Below are 17,202 nucleotides of genomic sequence, written 5' to 3' on the forward strand. Positions count from 1 at the left end.
TGGCAGCAGGTTGATGTGTTACCTGCTAGTCTAGTCTGGCAGCAGGTTGATGTGTTACCTGCTAGTCTGGCAGCAGGTTGATGTGTTACCTGCTAGTCTGGCAGCAGGTTGATGTGTTACCTGCTAGTCTAGTCTGGCAGCAGGTTGATGTGTTACCTGCTAGTCTGGCAGCAGGTTGATGTGTTACCTGCTAGTCTGGCAGCAGGTTGATGTGTTACCTGCTAGTCTAGTCTGTCAGCAGGTTGATGTGTTACCTGCTAGTCTGGCAGCAGGTTGATGTGTTACCTGCTAGTCTAGTCTGGCAGCAGGTTGATGTGTTACCTGCTAGTCTGGCAGCAGGTTGATGTGTTACCTGCTAGTCTGGCAGCAGGTTGATGTGTTACCTGCTAGTCTGGCAGCAGGTTGATGTGTTACCTGCTAGTCTAGTCTGTCAGCAGGTTGATGTGTTACCTGCTAGTCTGGCAGCAGGTTGATGTGTTACCTGCTAGTCTAGTCTGGCAGCAGGTTGATGTGTTACCTGCTAGTCTGGCAGCAGGTTGATGTGTTACCTGCTAGTCTAGTCTGGCAGCAGGTTGATGTGTTACCTGCTAGTCTGGCAGCAGGTTGATGTGTTACCTGCTAGTCTAGTCTGGCAGCAGGTTGATGTGTTACCTGCTAGTCTAGTCTGGCAGCAGGTTGATGTGTTACCTGCTAGTCTGGCAGCAGGTTGATGTGTTACCTGCTAGTCTAGTCTGGCAGCAGGTTGATGTGTTACCTGCTAGTCTAGTCTGGCAGCAGGTTGATGTGTTACCTGCTAGTCTAGTCTGGCAGCAGGTTGATGTGTTACCTGCTAGTCTAGTCTGGCAGCAGGTTGATGTGTTACCTGCTAGTCTAGTCTGGCAGCAGGTTGATGTGTTACCTGCTAGTCTAGTCTGGCAGCAGGTTGATGTGTTACCTGCTAGTCTGGCAGCAGGTTGATGTGTTACCTGCTAGTCTGTCAGCAGGTTGATGTGTTACCTGCTAGTCTAGTCTGGCAGCAGGTTGACGTGTTACCTGCTAGTCTGTCAGCAGGTTGATGTGTTACCTGCTAGTTTGGGCAGTAGAACTCTCTCCACTATAGCAGGCAGCAGGTTGATATCCACGTCTCCTCTCTGCATCCCACTCTGCTCCTCACAGCCATAAAACAACAACGACTCAAACCACAACATGTACTCAAAGTTCGCACACTTCTCCTAGAGAGAGAGAGGGAGAGAAGAGAGATTTGTTTTGTTTACTTAGTGAGTCAAATTAAAAATTGTGGCCAGTATAGGCCGTCTACACACACACACACACACACACACACACACGACCGTATCACGTACCTGTAGAGGGTTCCACGTGATGAGCTGTAGTCGTACTAGGGGGTTGAATAATTTTGGCAGACACAGTCCTATGTAAGCGTCTCTGTAGCAGGTGAAGTAGAGACGTCTCCACACCTCAAAACGACTCTTGATACAGTCCAGAGAATGGAAGTCCTCCAACACATCCTCAAACACCTTCTTACACTCACGCACTATACGATCTGGAAATAAACAAGAGAAATATAATCACACTATACGATCTGGAAATAAACCAGATAAATATATAATCACACTATTGTATTTAACCTTTACTTATCCAGGAAGTCCCATTGAGTTCAGAAGACATCTTTTACAAGGGAGACCTGGCCAAGAGGACAACTCAATACCTAACCCCAGATCAAACACTACTACTACTACTACTACTACTACTACACAGTCTAGAGAAGATACCAACCCCAGATCAAACACTACTACTACTATTATTACTACACAGTCTAGAGTTCTCTCCAAAACTCTTGAGCGTGCCGTCTCTAGCCAACTCTCTTGCTATCTCTCTCAGAATGACCTTCTTGATCCAAACCAGTCAGGTTTCAGGACTGGTCATTCAACTGAGACTGCTCTTCTCTGTGTCACGGAGGCTCTCCGCACTGCTAAAGCTAACTCTCTCTCCTCTGCTCTTGTCCTTCTAGACCTGTCTGCTGCCTTTGATACTGTGAACCATCAGATCCTCCTCTCCACCCTCTCCGAGCTGGGCATCTCCGGCGCGGCTCACTCCTGGATTGCGTCCTACCTGACAGGTCGCTCCTACCAAGTGGCGTGGCGAGAAGCTGTCTCCGCACCACGTGCTCTCACCACTGGTGTCCCCCAGGGCTCAGTTCTAGGCCCTCTCCTATTCTCGCTATACACCAAGTCACTTGGCTCTGTCATATCCTCACATGGCCTCTCCTATCATTGCTACGCAGACAACACACAACTAATCTTCTCCTTTCCCCCTTCTGATAACCAGGTGGCGAATCGCATCTCTGCATGTCTGGCAGACATATCAGTGTGGATGTCGGATCACCACCTCAAGCTGAACCTCGGCAAGACGGAGCTGCTCTTCCTCCTGGGGAAGGACTGCCCGTTCCATGATCTCGCCATCACGGTTGATAACTCCGTTGTGTCCTCCTCCCAGAGTGCGAAGAGCCTTGGCGTGACCCTGGGCAACACCCTGTCGTTCTCCGCTAACATCAAGGCGGTGACCCGATCCTGTAGGTTCATGCTCTACAACATTCGGAGAGTACGACCCTGCCTTACACAGGAAGCGGCACAGGTCCTAATCCAGGCACTGGTCATCTCCCGTCTGGATTACTGCAACTCGCTGTTGGCTGGGCTCCCTGCCTGTGCCATTAAACCCCTACAACTCATCCAGAATGCCGCAGCCCGTCTGGTGTTCAACCTTCCCAAGTTCTCTCACGTCACCCCGCTCCTCCGCACACTCCACTGGTTTCCAGTTGAAGCTCGCATCTGCTACAAGACCATGGTGTTTGCCTACGGAGCTGTGAGGGGAACGGCACCTCCGTACCTTCAGGCTCTGATCAGTCCCTACACCCAAACGAGGGCACTGCGTTCATCCACCTCTGGCCTGCTGGCCCCCCTACCTCTGCGGAAGCACAGTTCCCGCTCAGCCCAGTCAAAACTGTTCGCTGCTCTGGCACCCCAATGGTGGAACAAGCTCCCTCACGACGCCAGGACAGCGGAGTCACTCACCACCTTCCGGAGACATTTGAAACCCCACCTCTTTAAGGAATACCTGGGATAGGATAAAGTAATCCTTCTACCACCCCCAAAATAAAAAAATATTGTAAAGTGGTTGTCCCATCACAAGGTGAATGCACCAATTTGTAAGTCGCTCTGGATATGAGCATCTGCTAAATGACGTAAATGTAAAGATGATACCAACCCCAGATCAAACACTACTACCACTACCACTACCACCACTACCACTACTACTACTACCACTACTACTACTACTACTACTACACAGTAGAGATAAAGAAGAAGAAAGCTTTAGGATCTGAAGGGATGTGGAAAGAAAATGAGAGAAGGTAAATGTACAGAATATCCAACTGAAACATAGTGAAGGAGATGAGAGAGAAGGGTCTGAAGGTATGTGCTGATGGAGGGAGAAGGGTCTGAAGGTATGTGCTGATGGAGAGAGAAGGGTCTGAAGGTATGTGCTGATGGAGGGAGAAGGGTGTGAAGGTATGTGCTGATGGAGGGAGAAGGGTGTGAAGGTATGTGCTGATGGAGGGAGAAGGGTCTGAAGGTATGTGCTGATGGAGGGAGAAGGGTCTGAAGGTATGTGCTGATGGAGGGAGAAGGGTGTGAAGGTACCTCTCTCCAGGCAGTATGATGTGAGGTCAGTGGAAGTCTCCTCATCGTCGGAGGACAGCCCCTCGCTATGCTCCGCCCTCTTCCCGTTCTGCTCCCGTGCCTGCCGCCGCCGCGTTCTAGGCCCGCCCCACAAACAATGTTAGCCAATCACACAAGACATTGTTTTCGTCGATAAAAACCCATTTGGGTCATTCAGAACTGCTAACAAGAAGGGTGCATCTCAATAATGTTGTGTCCTCCTCTCCTTCAGTGATTGATGCCTACCGGGAGAGGGTGCAGCTTTAGAGTATTGAGACGCGCCCCAAGGGGACAAGACTATGGTATGGGGCTGCATTCAGAGCATGTTTGATCTCATGAGTACATTCAACATGTGATAACTACAATTTAACACTAGGGGACAGCATAGCTCTATTTAAAGAGATATTTCAGATGTTTTCATACCTTGGGAGTGTCCTGTTGTCATGTACCTTGAAAAGGTAAAAACATCTGACAAAGTTTGAAAAAAAGTGAAATATCACTTTAAAACTATGAGTGAGTTGAAGGCTTCAGATCTTTGCGCTGAGGTCTTGTATCTCCAGCTAGTGCCTCCCGCTCTGCGATCCTCATTCGTCTAAGCGTTCTGCTGATAGACAGCCCTCACCTCAACAACACCTAGCCTGCACAACATTTATACTGACTGAATATGAATATTTTAAAAAGCTGTGAGTGTGTTAGCGTAGCATCGTACCGTCGGGCTTCCCGTTCAGCGATCCTCCGCTGTCTGGCGTGCTCCTGATAGACGGTCCTGTCTCTCCCAAACGAGTCAGGAGACATGAGGTTAGGAGCCATCACAGCCTTACCTGGAAGAGACAGGTCAAGGGTTAGAGACCTGAGGACGGGACAGAGAGCCCTCACCTCAACTCCACCTGGCTTAATCTAGACTCCAACATGCTTAATCTAGACTACACCTCAACTCCACCAGGCTTAATCTAGACTACACCTGACTAAACTAGCCTACATACCATTTATACTGACTAAATAATAATGCAACACATTTGTAAATAACTTTCATGAAAAAGGCATTTCTGCATTTGACACCAGGATCAGAAAAAAGTGCTTTATTTATTGAACTATTTATGAATATTAGACGTGTCAATAATTATCAGCCGAACTGATTAATCTAAACCTATTCACAGCACAGAAACATTATCCGTTTGATTAACTGTCCTGGTCTACAGTCGTAATGCATTGATGTTCTGCTTGGATTATCACTGGATCCACTTAACACTTACCTGTCTGTGGTCAGCAGCATCATATCAACTAGCATTCACTTTAGGACCTGTCTGTGTCAGTGACTCACTGACGTCACGGTCATAGCTTTTGGTCACTGATTTTATGGCGTTTTAGTCAGTGATTCAAAGGACTACAGGTCTACAGACAACTACAGACAGACCGTCTGTGGTTCGGTCTGTCACAGTCATCTCAGCCACAACAGATGGAGCAAAGCTGAAACAGCCTTGTCCCTTTACACATTACTGTGCAGTCAGGACTCAAGATCACGTCTCTCTCTCTCTCACTCTCTCTCTCACTCTCACCAAGCTCACTTGACAACAAGGCTCGCACCACTCACAGACAGGGAGAGGTGAGAAGGGTTTGGGTAAGACAGGGAGAGATGAGAAGGGTTTGGGTAAGACAGGGAGAGATGAGAAGGGTTTGGGTAAGACAGGGAGAGATGAGAAGGGTTTGGGTAAGACAGGGAGAGATGAGAAGGGTTTGGGTAAGACAGGGAGAGATGAGAAGGGTTTGGGTAAGACAGGGAGAGATGAGAAGGGTTTGGGTAAGACAGGGAGAGATGAGAAGGGTTTGGGTAAGACAGGGAGAGATGAGAAGGGTTTGGGACAGACAGGGAGATATGAGAAGGGTTTGGGTAAGACAGGGAGAGATGAGAAGGGTTTGGGTAAGACAGGGAGAGATGAGAAGGGTTTGGGTAAGACAGGGAGAGATGAGAAGGGTTTGGGTAAGACAGGGAGAGATGAGAAGGGTTTGGGTAAGACAGGGAGAGATGAGAAGGGTTTGGGTAAGACAGGGAGAGATGAGAAGGGTTTTGGGGAGTGGGGGTTAACACTTAAGGAAAATAAGAGTTGGGGGGGGGGGGGGGGGGAGCTGCTTCACACGTACACACCACCACACACACACACACACACACACAGAGAACCAACGATGCCGTTCGAGTAAAGAATAAAAACCTTCAAGATGGACTGACTTGAAAGGCTTGCAAACTCCGCCGATTCATCTTTAATATCATCCTGGCGCCGCTGGACCAGCCGACAGGCCCGTTGCCTTAGTAACTGGTGCATGGCGCCCTCCAGCTCCACCACGCTGGGAACCTGAAACATACACGCCCACATGTCACCTCTGACCTCGACACAGAACAAAGCCCTGCTCAGGCTGACCGGCCACCGGGAGACCTCATTGGTGCAAGGGCCAGAGAGACGCTTGACTGACAGGTGACACGTCCAATTGTGTTGTGAGGTTGAATATAGACAGGAATATCAGTCAAAGTTAAATATTGTAGTTATTTTCAATCAAGGTGTTACTCTGTGTTCATTCTACATCTATAAACATGGACCAACATCAGCGCTATTTCAGCTTTCCTTTACTAACAAGCCAGAGCTTTTAGTTTGAACTGTGCAGTCAGTGAGCTTTTTCACAACGTTCTCAGCCCCCACACCAAAGAGACTCCATTAACCATCATGCATCATTCCTCTAAGGAGAGCTGAAGGAGGAAGTGAGTGTTAAAGAGAGAGGCTGATAGTCAGTTCAGCTAACAGGTGCATAGAGACTAGGGTCCTTCTCCTCCCCTCTCTGGAGACCACCTAGAACCACCTGCTGTAGAACTAACACCAGTCAGATGTTAAGATGGTAGACCACCTAGAACCACCTGCTGTAGAACTAACACCAGTCAGATGGGAGGCAACCTAGAACCACCTGCTGTAGGACTAACACCAGTCAGATGTTAAGATGGTAGACCACCTAGAACCACCTGCTGTAGGACTAACACCAGTCAGATGTTAAGATGGTAGACCACCTAGAACCACCTGCTGTAGGACTAACACCAGTCAGATGGGAGGCCACCTAGAACCACCTGCTGTAGGACTAACACCAGTCAGATGGGAGGCCACCTAGAACCACCTGCTGTAGGACTAACACCAGTCAGATGGGAGGCCACCTAGAACCACCTGCTGTAGGACTAACACCAGTCAGATGTTAAGATGGTAGACCACCTAGAACCACCTGCTGTAGGACTAACACCAGTCAGATGGGAGGCCACCTAGAACCACCTGCTGTAGGACTAACACCAGTCAGATGTTAAGATGGTAGACCACCAAGAACCACCTGCTGTAGAACTAACACCAGTCAGATGTTAAGATGGGAGGCCACCTAGAACCACCTGCTGTAGAACTAACACCAGTCAGATGTTAAGATGGTAGACCACCTAGAACCACCTGCTGTAGAACTAACACCAGTCAGATGTTAAGATGGAAGGCCACCTAGAACCACCTGCTGTAGAACTAACACCAGTCAGATGGGAGGCCACCTAGAACCACCTGCTGTAGAACTAACACCAGTCAGATGGGAGGCCACCTAGAACCACCTGCTGTAGGACTAACACCAGTCAGATGGGAGGCCACCTAGAACCACCTGCTGTAGAACTAACACCAGTCAGATGGGAGGCCACCTAGAACCACCTGCTGTAGAACTAACACCAGTCAGATGGGAGGCCACCTAGAACCACCTGCTGTAGAACTAACACCAGTCAGATGTTAAGATGGGAGGCCACCTAGAACCACCTGCTGTAGGACTAACACCAGTCAGATGGGAGGCCACCTAGAACCACCTGCTGTAGGACTAACACCAGTCAGATGGGAGGCCACCTAGAACCACCTGCTGTAGAACTAACACCAGTCAGATGGGAGGCCACCTAGAACCACCTGCTGTAGGACTAACACCAGTCAGATGTTAAGATGGGAGGCCACCTAGAACCACCTGCTGTAGAACTAACACCAGTCAGATGTTAAGATGGGAGGCCACCTAGAACCACCTGCTGTAGAACTAACACCAGTCAGATGGGAGGCCACCTAGAACCACCTGCTGTAGAACTAACACCAGTCAGATGGGAGGCCACCTAGAACCACCTGCTGTAGGACTAACACCAGTCAGATGGGAGGCCACCTAGAACCACCTGCTGTAGAACTAACACCAGTCAGATGTTAAGATGGTAGACCACCTAGAACCACCTGCTGTAGGACTAACACCAGTCAGATGGGAGGCCACCTAGAACCACCTGCTGTAGGACTAACACCAGTCAGATGGGAGGCCACCTAGAACCACCTGCTGTAGAACTAACACCAGTCAGATGGGAGGCCACCTAGAACCACCTGCTGTAGGACTAACACCAGTCAGATGGGAGGCCACCTAGAACCCCCTGCTGTAGGACTAACACAAGTCAGATGGGAGGCCACCTAGAACCACCTGCTGTAGGACTAACACCAGTCAGATGGGAGGCCACCTAGAACCACCTGCTGTAGGACTAACACCAGTCAGATGGGAGGCCACCTAGAACCACCTGCTGTAGAACTAACACCAGTCAGATGGGAGGCCACCTAGAACCACCTGCTGTAGGACTAACACCAGTCAGATGGGAGGCCACCTAGAACCCCCTGCTGTAGGACTAACACCAGTCAGATGGGAGGCCACCTAGAACCACCTGCTGTAGGACTAACACCAGTCAGATGGGAGGCCACCTAGAACCACCTGCTGTAGGACTAACACCAGTCAGATGGGAGGCCACCTAGAACCACCTGCTGTAGAACTAACACCAGTCAGATGGGAGGCCACCTAGAACCACCTGCTGTAGGACTAACACCAGTCAGATGGGAGGCCACCTAGAACCACCTGCTGTAGAACTAACACCAGTCAGATGGGAGGCCACCTAGAACCACCTGCTGTAGGACTAACACCAGTCAGATGGGAGGCCACCTAGAACCACCTGCTGTAGGACTAACACCAGTCAGATGGGAGGCCACCTAGAACCACCTGCTGTAGAACTAACACCAGTCAGATGGGAGGCCACCTAGAACCACCTGCTGTAGGACTAACACCAGTCAGATGGGAGGCCACCTAGAACCACCTGCTGTAGGACTAACACCAGTCAGATGTTAAGATGGGAGGCCACCTAGAACCACCTGCTGTAGGACTAACACCAGTCAGATGGGAGGCCACCTAGAACCACCTGCTGTAGGACTAACACCAGTCAGATGGGAGGCCACCTAGAACCCCCTGCTGTAGGACTAACACCAGTCAGATGGGAGGCCACCTAGAACCACCTGCTGTAGGACTAACACCAGTCAGATGGGAGGCCACCTAGAACCACCTGCTGTAGGACTAACACCAGTCAGATGGGAGGCCACCTAGAACCACCTGCTGTAGAACTAACACCAGTCAGATGGGAGGCCACCTAGAACCACCTGCTGTAGGACTAACACCAGTCAGATGGGAGGCCACCTAGAACCCCCTGCTGTAGGACTAACACCAGTCAGATGGGAGGCCACCTAGAACCACCTGCTGTAGGACTAACACCAGTCAGATGGGAGGCCACCTAGAACCACCTGCTGTAGGACTAACACCAGTCAGATGGGAGGCCACCTAGAACCACCTGCTGTAGAACTAACACCAGTCAGATGGGAGGCCACCTAGAACCACCTGCTGTAGGACTAACACCAGTCAGATGGGAGGCCACCTAGAACCACCTGCTGTAGAACTAACACCAGTCAGATGGGAGGCCACCTAGAACCACCTGCTGTAGGACTAACACCAGTCAGATGGGAGGCCACCTAGAACCACCTGCTGTAGGACTAACACCAGTCAGATGGGAGGCCACCTAGAACCACCTGCTGTAGAACTAACACCAGTCAGATGGGAGGCCACCTAGAACCACCTGCTGTAGGACTAACACCAGTCAGATGGGAGGCCACCTAGAACCACCTGCTGTAGGACTAACACCAGTCAGATGTTAAGATGGGAGGCCACCTAGAACCACCTGCTGTAGGACTAACACCAGTCAGATGGGAGGCCACCTAGAACCACCTGCTGTAGGACTAACACCAGTCAGATGGGAGGCCACCTAGAACCACCTGCTGTAGAACTAACACCAGTCAGATGGGAGGCCACCTAGAACCACCTGCTGTAGGACTAACACCAGTCAGATGGGAGGCCACCTAGAACCCCCTGCTGTAGGACTAACACCAGTCAGATGGGAGGCCACCTAGAACCACCTGCTGTAGGACTAACACCAGTCAGATGGGAGGCCACCTAGAACCACCTGCTGTAGGACTAACACCAGTCAGATGGGAGGCCACCTAGAACCACCTGCTGTAGAACTAACACCAGTCAGATGGGAGGCCACCTAGAACCACCTGCTGTAGGACTAACACCAGTCAGATGGGAGGCCACCTAGAACCCCCTGCTGTAGGACTAACACCAGTCAGATGGGAGGCCACCTAGAACCACCTGCTGTAGGACTAACACCAGTCAGATGGGAGGCCACCTAGAACCACCTGCTGTAGGACTAACACCAGTCAGATGGGAGGCCACCTAGAACCACCTGCTGTAGAACTAACACCAGTCAGATGGGAGGCCACCTAGAACCACCTGCTGTAGGACTAACACCAGTCAGATGGGAGGCCACCTAGAACCACCTGCTGTAGAACTAACACCAGTCAGATGGGAGGCCACCTAGAACCACCTGCTGTAGGACTAACACCAGTCAGATGGGAGGCCACCTAGAACCACCTGCTGTAGGACTAACACCAGTCAGATGGGAGGCCACCTAGAACCACCTGCTGTAGAACTAACACCAGTCAGATGGGAGGCCACCTAGAACCACCTGCTGTAGGACTAACACCAGTCAGATGGGAGGCCACCTAGAACCACCTGCTGTAGGACTAACACCAGTCAGATGTTAAGATGGGAGGCCACCTAGAACCACCTGCTGTAGGACTAACACCAGTCAGATGGGAGGCCACCTAGAACCACCTGCTGTAGGACTAACACCAGTCAGATGGGAGGCCACCTAGAACCACCTGCTGTAGGACTAACACCAGTCAGATGGGAGGCCACCTAGAACCACCTGCTGTAGGACTAACACCAGTCAGATGTTAAGATGGGAGGCCACCTAGAACCACCTGCTGTAGAACTAACACCAGTCAGATGAAATAAAACATTTCAGTAGATGATAAATATTGGAGCGGTTGATAGTTCTGATACAGACATGCACTAATGAGTATCAGAGCAATTCAGTTCGAGACCACCAAATGGAAGTATACTGCAAAAAACAATTGCTCTAAACTAAAAAAAAGGCATAGGTTGTAATTTTAAAGCAGAAATGAACTTAAAACTAATTTTTACGTCAAAGTACATATCAAATTGTTATGCTCTTATTTCAAAAAGTATTTTAACCCACGAGAGAAAAATATCAAAATAAAAACGAAGAACGGAGGCAGAGAATTTCTCCCTTACCTTTTCACCGAAACACTCAAGCAAGTCTCGAACATACCCTCGCATCTCTTGCAAGAATTTATACTGTTCTGCGTCGTCATTGGACGAACCCTCGAGGCGGCGAATGGTGTTCTGAGCTGCCTCGAGTTCTTCCTGGATCTGATCGTAGCGCTTAGCATTAGCATCATGCCCCACACGCATCTGGCTCAGCCTAGAGACACACACACACACACACACACGAGACAAACAGGGTGAGTTGAGTGGATCTGAGCCTACAGACAGACAGACAGACAGAAGAGAGAGAGAGAGGGTGAGTCCTGTAAAGTTATCCCATGAAGCTTGGTTTACAACTGTCAATAGACACATATGATGTGGTAATCAAATCAAATCAGATTGTATTTGTCACATTCACGTGTTTAGCAGATGTTATAGCGGGTGTAGCGAAATGCTTGTGCTTCTAGCTCCGACAGTGCAGTAATATCTAACAAGTAATATCTAACAATTTCACAACATATACCCAATACACACAAATCTAAGTAAGGAATGGGATTTAAGAATATATACATATATGGACAAGCGATGTCAGAGCGGCATGGACTAAGATACAGTAGAATATTATCGAATACAATACAGTATATACATATGAGATGAGTAATGCAAGATATGTAAACATTATTAAAGTGACTAGTGTTCCATTTCTTAAAGTGGCCAGTGATTTCAATAGGCAGCAGCAGCCTCTAATATTCCATTGGTCTACAGCGCTGTGGTCAGGGGCTAACTATAAAGCTCAGCCTGGGAAGGCATACAGGACAGACAGACACTTAGTGAGGACTGACCAATAGAAAGGAAGACCATGAGGTAATGTGCCTGAGGTAAACCAGGTGACTGAGTGGGGGAAGAGAGGAGAGTCACCCCTGGCAAACCTTTCCAGCAGCACAAACCACACAGCTTCTAGCTGGCTGGGATTCCAGTAACAGTAGAAGGGAGTGGCTTCTAGCTGGCTAGGATTCCAGTAACAGTAGAATGGAGTGGCTTCTAGCTGGCTGGGATTCCAGTAACAGCAGAAGGGAGTGGCTTCTAGCTGGCTGGGATTCCAGTAACAGCAGAATGGAGTGGCTTCTAGCTGGCTGGGATTCCAGTAACAGCAGAATGGAGTGGCTTCTAGCTGGCTGGGATTCCAGTAACAGCAGAATGGAGTGGCTTCTAGCTGGCTGGGATTCCAGTAACAGCAGAATGGAGTGGCTTCTAGCTGGCTGGGATTCCAGTAACAGTAGAATGGAGTGGCTTCTAGCTGGCTGGGATTCCAGTAACAGCAGAATGGAGTGGCTTCTAGCTGGCTGGGATTCCAGTAACAGCATAGTAGAATGGAGTGGCTTCTAGCTGGCTAGGATTCCAGTAACAGCAGAAGGGAGTGGCTTCTAGCTGGCTGGGATTCCAGTAACAGTAGAATGGAGTGGCTTCTAGCTGGCTAGGATTCCAGTAACAGCATAGTAGAATGGAGTGGCTTCTAGCTGGCTGGGATTCCAGTAACAGTAGAATGGAGTGGCTTCTAGCTGGCTAGGACTCCAGTAACAGCAGAATGGAGTGGCTTCTAGCTGGCTAGGTAACAGAACCACATTAGAGTAGCTCAGTAGTCCAACTGGTTTACCCCCAGGCCCCAAATTGAACCAGCTTGTCTCAGTGGTGATCCAATATTCGCGTCTCCATTTTTTGCTGTTGCCAAAATGCAATCTGGAAAACTATGATTAACGCTATATTCACAGTAAAATGTACCAATTATATGAAACGGGAACAGTCCCAACTTTTTCCATAGTCAATAATTCCATTTTGCTCATATTCTTGAAGAATGCTAAGCTCACTGGTATGAGACCAGAAGAATCCACCAAATAAACTGAACAAAAAAATACTGTGATTGAAGAAAAAGATTTCCGATATAAAATGATATAAAAATATATGTCCATTATCATTTCTACCTGGTTTTAGTCATTTATTTCAGACTGGAGTATTTTTTATTTTTATTTTATTTTACTCAGACTTGAGACCCATTCCAAACCTAATTTGGGTCGCGACCTACCAGTTGAGAACCGCTGGAGTAGAGTACTGAATCTGTCAGGCACCTGTCTCTGAGGCATATGTTGCATTCGGAAAGTATTCAGACCCATTCACTTTTTCCACATTGTTACATTACTGCTTTATTCTAAAATTGATTGCATGTTTTGAAACTACACACAATACCCCAAAATGAAAAAGTGAAAACAGGTAAAATAAAAATAAAAACCGAAATACCTTATTTAAATAAGTATTCAGACCCTTTGCTATGGGACTCGAAATTGAGCTCAGGTGCATCCGCCCGGCCAAACTGAGCAATCGGGGGATAGGGGCCTTGGTCAGGGAGGTGACCAAGAACCCGATGGTCACTCTGACAGAGCTCTAGAGTTCCTCTGTGGAGATGGGAGAACCTTCCAGAAGGACAACCGTCTCTGCAGCACTCCACCAATCAGGCCTTTATGGTAGGGTGGCCAGACGGAAGCCACTCCTCAGTAAAAGGCACATGACAGCCCGCTTGGAGTTTGCCAAAAGGCACCTAAAGGATTCTCAGACCATGAGAAACAAGATTCTCTGGTCTGAAGAAACCAAGATTGAACTCTTTGGCCTGAATGCCAAGCGTCACGTCTGGAGGAAACCTGGCACGATCTCTACGGTGAACCATGGTGGTGGCAGCATCATGCTGTGGGGATGTTTTTCAGCAGCAGGGACTGGGAGACTAGTCAGGATCGAGGGAAAGATGAACGGAGCAAAGTACAGAGAGATCCTTGATGAAAACCTGCTCCAGAGCGCTCAGGACCTCAGACTGGGGCAAAGGTTCACCTTCAACAGGACAACGACCCTAAGCATTCAGCCAAGACAACGCAAGAGTGGCTTTGGGACAAGTCTCTGAATGTCCTTGAGTGGCCCAGCCAGAGCCTGGACTTGAACCCGATAGAACATCTCTGGAGAGACCTGAAAATAGCTGTGCAGCGACGCTCCCCATCCTACCTGACAGAGCTTGAGAGGATCTGCAGAGAAGAATGGGAGAAACTCCCCAAATACAGGTGTGCCAAGCTTGTAGCGTCATACCCAAGAAGACTTGAGGCTGTAATCACTGCCAAAGGTGCTTCAACAAAGTACTGAGGAAAGGGTCTGAATACTTATGTAAATGTGATATTTCCGTTTTTTTTCTTCTAAAAACCTGTTTTTGCTTCGTCATTATGGGGTAGTGTGTTTAGATTGATGACGGGGAAATAAATAAAAAAAATCAATTTTAGAATAAGGCTTTAACGTAACAAAATGTGGAAAAAGTGAAGGGGTCTGAATACTTTCCTTGACCAGGTCAGTAGTGACAGGTGAAAGGTCAACGTCAGGGTTAGCAGAGTACTGGATCCGTCGGGTACCTGTCTCTGAGGCGTGTCTTGACCAGGTCAGCAGTGACAGGTGAAAGGTCACCACCAGGGGCGCTGTAGACCAGTGCGCAGCCCTCAGCCTTGCTAATGTAGGAGTAGGGCAGGCTGTAGGTAGAGCTGTAGGGCTGCTGGGGGTCGTAGCTGTTGCTCTGGTAGTACATACTACCGCTACCGCTGTCGTCTGGCTGGCAGGACTGGACCTACACAACAACACAATGTATGGTGTGTGTTACCTTGGGGGATGCTGGTGTGTGTGGTATTACCTGGGGGATGCTGGTGTGTGTGAGTGTGGTATTACCTGGGGGATGCTGGTGTGTGTGAGTGTGGTATTACCTTGGGGGATGCTGGTGTGTGTGAGTGTGGTATTACCTGGGGGATGCTGGTGTGTGTGAGTGTGGTATTACCTGGGGGATGCTGGTGTGTGTGAGTGTGGTATTACCTGGGGGGATGCTGGTGTGTGTGAGTGTGGTATTACCTTGGGGGATGCTGGTGAGTGTGAGTGTGGTGTTACCTGGGGGATGCTGGTGTGTGTGAGTGTGGTATTACCTGGGGGATGCTGGTGTGTGTGAGTGTGGTATTACCTTGGGGGATGCTGGTGTGTGTGAGTGTGGTATTACCTGGGGGATGCTGGTGTGTGTGAGTGTGGTATTACCTGGGGGGATGCTGGTGTGTGTGAGTGTGGTATTACCTGGGGGGATGCTGGTGTGTGTGAGTGTGGTATTACCTGGGGGATGCTGGTGTGTGTGTGTTACCTGGGGGATGCTGGTGTGTGTGAGTGTGGTATTACCTGGGGGGATGCTGGTGTGTGTGAGTGTGGTATTACCTGGGGGGATGCTGGTGTGTGAGAGTGTGGTATTACCTGGGGGATGCTGGTGTGTGTGAGTGTGGTATTACCTGGGGGGATGCTGGTGTGTGTGAGTGTGGTATTACCTGGGGGGATGCTGGTGGGTGTGAGTGTGGTATTACCTGGGGGATGCTGGTGTGTGTGAGTGTGGTATTACCTGGGGGATGCTGGTGTGTGTGAGTGTTACCTGGGGGGATGCTGGTGTGTGTGAGTGTGGTATTACCTGGGGGATGCTGGTGTGTGTGAGTGTGGTATTACCTTGGGGGATGCTGGTGTGTGTGAGTGTGGTATTACCTGGGGGATGCTGGTGTGTGTGAGTGTGGTATTACCTGGGGGGATGCTGGTGAGTGTGGTATTACCTGGGGGGATGCTGGTGTGTGTGAGTGTGGTATTACCTGGGGGGATGCTGGTGTGTGTGAGTGTGGTATTACCTGGGGGGATGCTGGTGTGTGTGAGTGTGGTATTACCTGGGGGATGCTGGTGTGTGTGAGTGTGGTATTACCTGGGGGGATGCTGGTGTGTGTGAGTGTTACCTGGGGGATGCTGGTGTGTGTGAGTGTGGTATTACCTGGGGGATGCTGGTGTGTGTGAGTGTGGTATTACCTGGGGGGATGCTGGTGTGTGTGAGTGTGGTATTACCTTGGGGGATGCTGGTGAGTGTGAGTGTGGTGTTACCTGGGGGATGCTGGTGTGTGTGAGTGTGGTATTACCTGGGGGATGCTGGTGTGTGTGAGTGTGGTATTACCTTGGGGGATGCTGGTGTGTGTGAGTGTGGTATTACCTTGGGGGATGCTGGTGTGTGTGAGTGTGGTATTACCTTGGGGGATGCTGGTGTGTGTGAGTGTGGTATTACCTGGGGGATGCTGGTGTGTGTGTGTTACCTGGGGGATGCTGGTGTGTGTGAGTGTGGTATTACCTGGGGGGATGCTGGTGGGTGTGAGTGTGGTATTACCTGGGGGATGCTGGTGTGTGTGAGTGTGGTATTACCTGGGGGGATGCTGGTGTGTGTGTGTGTGGTATTACCTGGGGGATGCTGGTGTGTGTGAGTGTTACCTGGGGGGATGCTGGTGTGTGTGAGTGTGGTATTACCTTGGGGGATGCTGGTGTGTGTGAGTGTGGTATTACCTGGGGGATGCTGGTGTGTGTGAGTGTGGTATTACCTTGGGGGATGCTGGTGTGTGTGAGTGTGGTATTACCTGGGGGATGCTGGTGTGTGTGAGTGTGGTATTACCTGGGGGATGCTGGTGTGTGTGAGTGTGGTATTACCTGGGGGGATGCTGGTGTGTGTGAGTGTGGTATTACCTTGGGGGATGCTGGTGAGTGTGAGTGTGGTGTTACCTGGGGGATGCTGGTGTGTGTGAGTGTGGTATTACCTGGGGGATGCTGGTGTGTGTGAGTGTGGTATTACCTGGGGGATGCTGGTGTGTGTGAGTGTGGTGTTACCTGGGGGATGCTGGTGTGTGTGAGTGTGGTATTACCTGGGGGATGCTGGTGTGTGTGAGTGTGGTATTACCTGGGGGGATGCTGGTGAGTGTGGTATTACCTGGGGGGATGCTGGTGTGTGTGAGTGTGGTATTACCTGGGGGGATGCTGGTGTGTGTGAGTGTGGTATTACCTGGGGGGATGCTGGTGTGTGTGAGTGTGGTATTACCTGGGGGATGCTGGTGTGTGTGAGTGTGGTATTACC

General features: G+C 49.8%; 1 protein-coding gene and 1 long non-coding RNA gene across 3 annotated transcripts in view; both read right to left on the bottom strand.

Moving 5' to 3' along the window:
- Positions 1 to 1,063: 1,063 nt before the first annotated feature.
- Positions 1,064 to 17,202, bottom strand: part of paxbp1 (PAX3 and PAX7 binding protein 1) — a gene marked incomplete at its 3' end in the record, with an annotated part of 37,486 nt that continues 21,347 nt past the window's right edge. The window contains exons 6-12 of the mRNA XM_084193887.1: positions 14,663 to 14,871; positions 11,253 to 11,442; positions 5,938 to 6,061; positions 4,423 to 4,534; positions 3,696 to 3,811; positions 1,341 to 1,540; positions 1,064 to 1,211 (exon numbers count right to left, since the gene is read on the bottom strand). Of these exons, the coding sequence (XP_084050013.1) occupies positions 1,064 to 1,211; positions 1,341 to 1,540; positions 3,696 to 3,811; positions 4,423 to 4,534; positions 5,938 to 6,061; positions 11,253 to 11,442; positions 14,663 to 14,871 (1,099 nt within the window). The remainder of the gene's footprint in view (positions 1,212 to 1,340; positions 1,541 to 3,695; positions 3,812 to 4,422; positions 4,535 to 5,937; positions 6,062 to 11,252; positions 11,443 to 14,662; positions 14,872 to 17,202) is intronic.
- Positions 7,146 to 11,238, bottom strand: LOC311119142. 2 transcript variants are annotated; one of them, XR_014611914.1, is made up of 3 exons: positions 8,292 to 11,238; positions 7,273 to 8,103; positions 7,146 to 7,170 (listed from the first exon to the last, which is right to left on the bottom strand). It is a non-coding gene; the product is annotated as an uncharacterized lncRNA (long non-coding RNA). The 2 variants fall into 2 exon arrangements; XR_014611915.1 differs by lacking the exon at positions 7,146 to 7,170 and having other exon boundaries at positions 7,294 to 7,319; positions 7,516 to 8,103.

This window comes from Coregonus lavaretus (genome assembly GCF_964263955.1).
Source record: "Coregonus lavaretus genome assembly, contig: HAP1_SCAFFOLD_4114, whole genome shotgun sequence".
NCBI lineage: Eukaryota > Metazoa > Chordata > Actinopteri > Salmoniformes > Salmonidae > Coregonus > Coregonus lavaretus.